This window comes from Chlorocebus sabaeus, chromosome 18, assembly GCF_047675955.1.
Source record: "Chlorocebus sabaeus isolate Y175 chromosome 18, mChlSab1.0.hap1, whole genome shotgun sequence".
Taxonomy (NCBI): Eukaryota; Metazoa; Chordata; class Mammalia; order Primates; family Cercopithecidae; genus Chlorocebus; species Chlorocebus sabaeus.
The window spans coordinates 51390067-51399045 of NC_132921.1; the positions used below are offsets into that span (position 1 = coordinate 51390067).

The following is an 8979-nucleotide window of genomic DNA, read 5'->3' on the forward strand; positions in this document are numbered from 1 at the left end:
AAAAAAAAAAAAAAAAGAAATGCCACAGTAAAGAAGTGGGCCCTTAGAATGTGTCTTTTGCTATTCACTGAAGGTTACAGGAAAATAAGGCTTTCTCATTTACAGAATGTGTCTTTTTAATGACTGCAGATCATATTTAATATGTGCTTTGCTTGCAAGAAATTGGAAATTTGGATCTCTCCTAGCGTTCTGCCCAGATACATTCTAGAATTCCTTTGCTTCTTTGTAGAATTTTGATTCTTGTTTTTTTGGAAGGGACAATAAGGGAATTAAAAAAATCAAGTTAAAATGGAATGAAAAGTGCCTTTCACAGGAATGTTTTATTGTCTCTGCCTGGACTCCTAACATAGCTTATGAGGTGAAAACACTGCTTTAGTAAAAATGGAATACTCTTGGTTACATGAAATCCCATCCCTCGTCCTTCAGATCCTCTGGAGGAGAAGTCCCTCATTCCTTGGGATTGGTGATGACAGCCGTGGTGGAATAGGAGTAGGGGCTCAGCAGGGCGGCGATGGTGTAGTGGCGGGGGCCGGAGTCATTGGCTGTGAATACCACCTATGAGAGAAGACAGACAGTATCCATTTCCACCAGAGCCCGAAAACCGTACAGATGACACACATGACTGACCACCGGAAGTCCAGTGCCAACTTAATTAATTTTATTCTTTTATGTTTTGAACAGTTTGAACAGAAGGAAAAAGCTCAAATACGCTGGCAAGCCAAGCCTTTGGAACCATGCACAGCCCTTAGAGCAGGAGTACAGAACCAGGTCTTCTTTTGCAAATTCACATCAAAAGTCAGGATGGCCCTAGCTTGACTAAGGGAAATTCCAGAGAGCCTAAAGACTGTATCTATTTTGTTGGTTTTAGAAAAAAAAAAGGTGGGGAGAATGCAAACATGCACTGAGTCATTGAAAAGCTGCTGCAATAGTGGCTGCCAACCACAGACTTAGAGACTTAGCATTCTGGAGCTGGAAACATTCTTCCCATTTTACAGATGAGCAAACCAGACTTGAATTATTGTATTGCCCCAGTCTACATACTGATGGAGCCACAGTAGGAAGGTAAGTCTCCTGTCTCCAAGCCCAGAGATTCCCCCACCCGCCTATTCTTTGCATTTTCTAACATGAAGAAGAAAAAGTATATTTTTATGTATAGCAAGCAATGAAATATGAACCAAAAGCATTTCAGGGCTCTATTTACAATACAGAGTGTGGAAGATCATGGTGAAATTTTGAAATATACATGCATGCACTAGACCTCATTTAAGCTTTGTAACTGGGCAAATTGTGGATCAAAATGCTGTTCCAGATAGTCACACCGTTCTGTCAAATTCAGTAGAATATCTGCAACTCATGTGCTGGGACAGGCTTGATTCTCAGAGTGAGGCAAGTTGGGATAAATTGAGGTCAGGAAAGAGGTAGAAGACAGTAAAGATGTGTTTAATTTGATTTATTTTGTATACGGGCCTTGGGTTGAGTTTTGGACACACTCTGCATAAATATATTTCGTTCCAAATATGGGGAAAAGAAGCCCGGATTACTTAGGGATAGGACGGAAAAAGAGCTGAGTGAGCCATACCAAAAACAAAAATAATATTAGGGCAAGAGGAAGTGAGAATCACCTAAGAATCTCTTAAGAAGAAAGGGCTCCCCTTAAGGCCAACTCCCTAGAATCAACTAATAAAAATATCTTTTATCTTATGGTGACATTGACCTTCAGCCCACTTGATTCTTCTTAAAAATTATAAGAGGCATAATCTGTGATCAAAAATCCATGAAGTAGCTGGGTGTACTGGCTCACACCTGTAATGCCAGCACTTTGGGAGGCTGAGGTGGGTGAATCACCTGAGGTCTGGAGTTCGAGACCAGCCTGGCCAACATGGTGAAACCCTGTCTCTATGAAAAATACAAAACTTAGCTGGGTATGGTGGCGCGCACCTGTAGTCCCAGCTACTCGGGAGGCTGAGGCAGAAGAATTGCTTGAACCTGGGAAGTGGAGGTTGCAGTGAGCCGAGATTGCACCACTGCATTCCAGCCTGGGTGACAGAGCAAAACTCCATCTCAAAAAAAAAGAAAAAAAAAAAAATTCCATGAAGTGAAGAGGCCTAAGAGCTCCTAATGAAAGTTTCCAATTTCCCTTGGTAAATCTAATATGACCACCTGGTCACTGGCCAAGGTAGAGGTGACCAGTTCTGAAGGAGGCATTTATCAGAAGAAGCTGCATGAAGCCCACCCTGCGCCAGTCACCAAAGTGAGGCACTGGGACTCATCTCTCACTACTCACTCTCTCTCGTTCTCCATATTTATCTGGGCTTCAAGCTGGGCTGATGGTCCTGCCTAGTCTGTCTTACTTCAGTCCTTTCCCCTCCACTCCAAGGGTAGGGATGTATTTTCATTTCTGAATCTCCAGCCTCTAGCAGAGTTTTCCACACATAGAATGCTTTTATTTTTTAAATGTTTGTTGAATGAATACTGCAAGAGTGAAGAGCAGTCAAGGACGCTGAGATCTAATGAAAGAGAACAACACGTGGGCAGTATGGCGATGAACTTTTTAGATGGTTCCCATCAGGCTGAGACCCAGGTCTTAGGCAAACAATGGTCTCAGGTAGGCAGTTCTACTCCTCAAGGGTAGGGGCTGAGACTCTAGGGGCAATGTCTTGTGCTGGGCACCACGGAAACCCTGCTGCTGCCCTGACCGGCGTCCGTGTCTTGCTGCCTGGCTGAGGGGTAGTCAGGGACATGCTTCTTTGTAGATGGGGCTCCCTTGGTGACTTGTGGGCCCCAGAAGTCAAACAAGCCCCTATTGTTTCCCTGGTAACATTGCCTAATAAAGGAACCGCGTTATACCAATTGAAAGTCTCATCCATGACTAAGCCAGAGAATAGTTCCCTTTCATGCTGAGCTATTTTTGATGGAATTAGTTGATCTTTAACTCTGACCAACATGTCTGGATTCTATTTCCATGACAGCCATCTGTTTCAAATGACTGAAGAAATTAAGACAAGGGGAAGACAGGGAGATATATAACTGTTCGAAGATCCTCACCATAGGCAGGGGAACAGAGCACGTCACAAATGTGGCTTTTCTTTTTTTAAGCTTGGCTTTTCACAGGGGAACAAATTTCCTGGGTCACAATGCGAGGCAGAGCAGAATTGAGGGCAAACCCAGCCTGGGCCTTGTTTGTAAACATCTCTACTTGTGTGTTTCCTAGCCCTGTGACCTTTGACAAGTTATTTGACTTCCTGGTGCCTCACTTGCTTCATCTATGAGATGGGGATAATAATAGGACTGACCTCAGTGGCCTGTTCCTGAGGATTAAGTAGGTTAAATATGGAAAACACTTATAATTGTGTCTGCCACATGGTGTATGCTTAGTAAATGTTATCTATTGTGTTGCCATTATTACTTTGATTTTATTGTCTCTCTATGTATGTGTTGCCAAGAATCACTTGTCCAAACCTCCGAGGAGCCAGATGTGTTTTGGAATGAAGAATGTTACAGGTTTTAGAGAAATAAAATGGTGCATCTCTTGTTTCATACACTCTACGTGGGGTCTGGAGGTCTGCCTCATAAACATATTATTTCAACAGCAGATACATCAATATTTATATAAAGTGGAATGAATAGACTGTGAATAGTGTCATGTAAGTTCAAGTCATGTTACTAAATGGGTTTTCCTCAAAGTCAAAAAGAAATGTGCTTCTCAGAGTGTTGTGAATTTGTTCTCGTATAAGAGGAGAGGGAACCTTTGGTCATTCATCACCTTCTTTAGGACATTTCTGTGGTACGCTAAGTAAAACTGTGCATTTCCTGGTATGCCAAAAGCAAAAACCAACACCAAAACAACCCTCGAAGGTTTATATACTCACCTCTGCATGCTCATGGAATGGGGAGATGCCAAGTGACTTCCAGTAAGATTTGGTGTCTATTTCCACTTTGTATATCCCTTCTACAAATTCCTCCTCAGTTGTGAGCCCATGCAGCTCTCCAGACTCACTGGTTTTCCTATAAGGTGTGAAAGTCTGGGTTAAGTTAGGCATGGAGGAAACAAATGGCATGGCAAAGTAATACCCCCCACTCCACCAACACACATAAACGTGTTATATACATTTCCCCTCAACTAAGTCAGAAGTAGGGAAAACTCATAACTGTCTGAAATTAAATGGCAAAAAGTTTATAAAAACTTTTTGAAAAGCTCACTGTAGATATTTTTCTCTGATAAGAAGAGAATGTAGGTATAATTAAAATTTTTTTTTTTTTTTTTTTTTTTTTTTTGAGACAGAGTTTTACTCTAGTCACCCAGGCTGGAGTGCAGTGGCATGATCTCAGCTCACTGCAACCTCTACCTCCAGGTTCAAGGGATTCTCCAGTCTGAGCCTCCCGAGTAGCCGGGATTACAGGTGCCTGCCACCACGCCTGGCTAATTTTTGTATTTTTCATAGAGACGGGGTTTTGCCATGTTGGCCAGGTTGATCTTGAGCTCCTGACCTCAGATGATATGCCCACTTCAGCCTACCCAAAGCGCTGAGATTTACAGGCGTGAGCTGCCGCGCCCGGCCGGGTATAATGTTTTCTTAAGAAAGAGTCCTTGTTGTTCAAGATTGATGATTGGATGGGATGTTGTGACCATCCCTGGAAGTGGCCACGGCTCTTCTAACTCTGCACTTCTCCAGGACAGCAGGGTCTCGCTCCTCTCCCTTGTGGTGTGAGGATACCTTTCAGAGCATCTGCACACCACCAGGGAGGGTCATTTGCACACACAGTGGAAAACCTAAAGTAGGAAGAAGAACCTGTATCTGACTCTTCCCTTTTATGTATTTAACCTCTCTGATAACTCTTTGCCAGCAACAAACACTAGGCAACTTCTATTTCCATGTAAGTACCAGCTCCATAGTTGCATGTTGGAAATTGCTTCCCATTAGACTGCAACAGCTATGACAGATAAAAATAGCAGTTGTCTTTACTGACTCTGATTGTGCATCTCCTCCTTTCTTCTTTACTTTTTTTTTTTGTCCTGACGCAAGGGAAAAGATTCACAAGAACATCGGAATATTTTTGGTATCCATTTTCTCTCTCCCTTAGAATAGTCCCGTAACCACTCTTCATGTTATGCTTGGCATTTTATATAAACATAAATGAATTACCAAATAAAAAGTCAGTTAAAACCAGACCTAAGAAAATGATCTCACCAATAATGGTTGAAGAATCATGTGGTTCTTGGGGTTCAATTAAAATACAACAGAAATTCTTCTCTGAGGAGAAGTAAGTACTTAACAGTTCCTCTTCTGCTGGGTGCGAAGGGTCTCCTGATTGCTCTGTCTTTCGGTCAATTCGCTTAGGTTTATCAATATATATTTTCCTTGGAGTTTTTGCTAGTGCAGGTAGAAAAACTCCATGAAAATTGTAAACTGGCTAATGAAGGTTAGAAGTCACTCTTGCACATGAAGTTGGGTGATCATGGGATTAGTCTGGGGCTGTACTTTGCCTCATGGATCCATTTCTTCTGTCTTTTTTTACATTTTTTTTAACTGAGCTTGACAGCCTCCAGCCCTGCACACAGTAGGTGCCCCAAAGTGTTCATTAGGCAAAAGCCCTGGGTTTTGGGGTGATCCAAATGAACTACAGACAGATGCCTAGTCAATAATATATCTGAATTCCTTTCCTTTCGTTAGTGGGTTAATACACATTGTACCTCTTTCCTAAAATTCTAAGACAAGGACTCTCCCCTTTGGTGTTACCCAGGGACACCAGGGAATCTGTGAAACTCCTAAAATCACATATATGGTTTTGTGTGTGTGTATCTGTACATTTTTTCTGGGCATAGAATCTTTAGTTTTTATCACCTACATAAAGTGGTCTGTGACCCAAAAGGGTTGCACACCACAGCCAGAGGGGAAGAGTTCTGATTCCTTCTTTTCTCTACTGTCTGCCCCTAAATGATGCTCAGCTTCCTGGTCACTTCCTAGCTAAGCAAAACAAAAAGAGGGCATCTTCAGAGGGCACACTTGACTTCTGCTCATGTTTTTCAATCTACTTGTAAATTCTTTAGCAGATGATGTGAGCCCCTCTCTACCAAGTGAGGGGCCAACAGGAAGATAAAACCAAGTCCCGTGGGAGGGTTCTTTGGCAACTTACCCAGAGGCAAATGGCGCCCAGGTCTCATCAGCAGCCTTTTTGAACACGTTCACAGCCACGTTGACGGCAGGACTGCCTCGGACGGCATCTAGAACTTTGACCATCAGAGGACACTTGGATTCATCAACGCCCTGGGTGTAGGGAAGACAGGTGAGAAGTTAACAACATTGATCAGAGTGAAAGGATTTATTCTTTATGGTGTTAGAAATCTGGAACAAAACAAGAATTACACATTGATTCCATTATCAGGAACATAAGTGTTGACAGTTAATGAGCTTCCCTACTCAGCATAACACAGACATAATTGTTTCCAAAGCAAGAATGGTTTCTGCCTCCAGACACGCTGCTATCAACCAGGGATGTGTATAATGAATTTTAAGGGAGAGAATAGGCCCCCTGAGAACAGTTGCCTTGTTAAACTTCTCCATTTGAATGGAATTACTGAAAAGATGTAATGTACTATACATAGGACCAAAACAGTTTTTCCTGAGATCATTTTAGTTGTTGCTCTAGTCACTCCCTCTTACTGGTTGTTATAAAATTATGTCAGACTACATCCAGACCCATTTTATAGATTAGTTAATTCTTCTAGAGGATTTAAGAATTAGATATCTGACTAAAATATTGTTCATTAAGCCTTTTAAAGATTAATCAATAAACACATTTTGATTAGCTATAGGGCCAGAATATAATCTCATGCAGTTTGCCCCCCAAATACATTTTATAAAGGGATACTTTTCTGAAAATTCAGGATTAACAGCTTCCTTAATATCATATCTTTATCTCTATCATCGATCTGAGGAAGTGGAGATACCAGACATTACAAACCCAAAGCACCAAAGCAATGAGGTAGAATCCCCAGAGTTCAAGTCCCAGCTCAGTAAGCTCAGTGGAACTTCATTCTTTTTGAAGTTTGAATTAATGATATTAAAAATAGATGCTGGGCACCCTTGCCCTAGTAACAAAAGCTGGTTGGTAAAGCTGGAAGGAGTCACTCCTACTTCATTTAGCGTGCATTTTAAATGTAGGAGCGGGATGTCCCAGAGACACTCACCGTAGGACCAGCCTCAGACACAAATACCAGTCCAGCGAGGCAGAGGAGGAGCAGACGATGAGAAGCCATCCTGCCAAGAACGAGTGGATTCTGTGATGGCTGCTCCCAGCCTGGGGCTTTTATACTCACTTCTCCTGAGCTAGGCTGCTTATCCCTGCCAATCCGACTCCAAACCTGCTGATTCTGATTATTGACTTAGTCAACAAAGAGAGAATAAGTAACCCATACAAATATGAACCTTGTCTAGAGAGATTAGAGCATCGGAACATTAGCTCTATGAAATATTCTTAATAGGTCATTTGACCAGTTAGGTCACCAGAACAAAACAATCAAAACAAAACAAAAATAGTCTTCTCCCTGTGTGACTCCATGCACTAACATTCCTGGGGATATTTTTTTCCTCCCTCACATATTTCTATGCATGTTTTCCATTTTTATACATTTTTGTCTTTCATTTATGATGCAAGATTTTAGACAGATGCAAGTTGTAATAATGTATTTCATGTTGAATGACATTTGGCTGCACAGGCTTAAATATAGTGCATTAGAAAATGTTTGCACTTGACGGATCCATGGGTCAACAAGGAAAAACCCTTGGCAGTGCTCACATTTTTAAAAGCCTACATTTTAGCCAAACTCAGTCATTTGGAAGCTTTGCTTAGTCAGCAATTTCTCCACAATGTGTGTGTGTGTGTGTGTGTGTGTTTAAGACAGAATGGCAACTTCCCTCCCTCCCTCCCTCCCTCCCTCTCTTCCTTCCTTCCTTCCTTCCTTCCTTCCTTCCTTCCTTCCTTCCTTCCTTCCTTCCTTCCTTCCTTCCTTCCTTCTTTCCTTCCTTTTTTTTGACAGGGTCTTACTCCGACGCCCTGGCTTGAGTGCAGTGACATGATCACAGCTCGCTGCAGCCTTGACCTCCCGGGCTCAGGCCATCCTCTCACCTCAGCCTCTTGCCCAGGCTGGTCTCGAATTCCTGGGCTCAAGCGATCTGCCTGCCTTGGCCTTCCAAAGTGCTGGGATTACACGTGTGAGCCACTGAGCTGGGCCAGAATAGCATATTTCAACCTGGCATTGATGACCCTGAAATACAGAGAATGAAATCTTCTTTACTGACTCTCCTGCACTGGGCATGCGGGAACAAAGCTGCCAGTTGGTTTTTGACAGAATCAAACTTGCTGGAAGAAAGTAGAGATGACCGTGAGAACCAGAAGCCATGATTGACAACAGATTCTTTTCCTCCTGGCCGACGTATTAATACAAGTCCAGAAATTATGATGATTTGATGATTCATTAATCACGTACAAAATCCTCTGTGTGTGTGTGTGTGTGTGTGTGTGCACTAGCATGTGTGGCTTTGTTCATGGATAAACAAATCAGGTGTGTGTTCCTTATGAGATAAATATGTAGAAGACATAAAGCAGACAAATATTTTCGACAAATACATGCCAAGAGCGAGTCCAGTCTGGAGCACTAAGGGTTGAGGGAACATTCCCATAACTGAGAGTCAGATTAGAAAAAATTCAACAAGAAATCATGAAGCACAGGAGTTTTCAGGGAGTAGTGGAAGGGATGGAAAGGCCTTTCAGGAACATGGGAATGTGCAGGAGAGGACTCCGGGAGGTGGGTGGACCCCTCACAGCAATGAGCAAATGTAGTTGAGACCATAACTAGGAATAGAGTCTTAGACCCTTAGAGTTTGACTAGGAAGCAGCAGCAGAAAGACTTTTGCATTTGGAGTTGGATGACCTTAGTCATTCGATCCCAGTTCTGCTGCCCCGTTTCCCGGATGACCT

At 42.5% G+C, this 8979-nt stretch overlaps 1 protein-coding gene across 1 annotated transcript; it reads right to left on the reverse strand.

Moving 5' to 3' along the window:
• Positions 1-301: 301 nt before the first annotated feature.
• On the reverse strand, positions 302-7445 carry TTR (transthyretin). The gene is made up of 4 exons (XM_007974367.3): positions 7190-7445; positions 6136-6266; positions 3870-4005; positions 302-555 (listed from the first exon to the last, which is right to left on the reverse strand). The coding sequence occupies exons 1-4, from the start codon at positions 7256-7258 to the stop codon at positions 448-450; spliced, it is 444 nt and encodes a 147-aa protein (XP_007972558.2). The 5' UTR covers positions 7259-7445; the 3' UTR covers positions 302-447.
• Between the last annotated feature and the right edge of the window lie 1534 nt (positions 7446-8979).

Excerpts from the sequence above, each read along its gene's own strand:
- TTR (XM_007974367.3), bottom strand. The coding sequence starts at position 7,258 with ATGGCTTCTCATCGTCTGCTCCTCCTCTGCCTCGCTGGACTGGTATTT. Across the intron at positions 4,006-6,135 it reads TGGGCGCCATTTGCCTCTGG|GAAAACCAGTGAGTCTGGAG; the intron begins GTAAGTTGCCAA and ends CACACCTTATAG. Across the intron at positions 556-3,869 it reads CATTCCATGAGCATGCAGAG|GTGGTATTCACAGCCAATGA; the intron begins GTGAGTATATAA and ends CTTCTCTCATAG.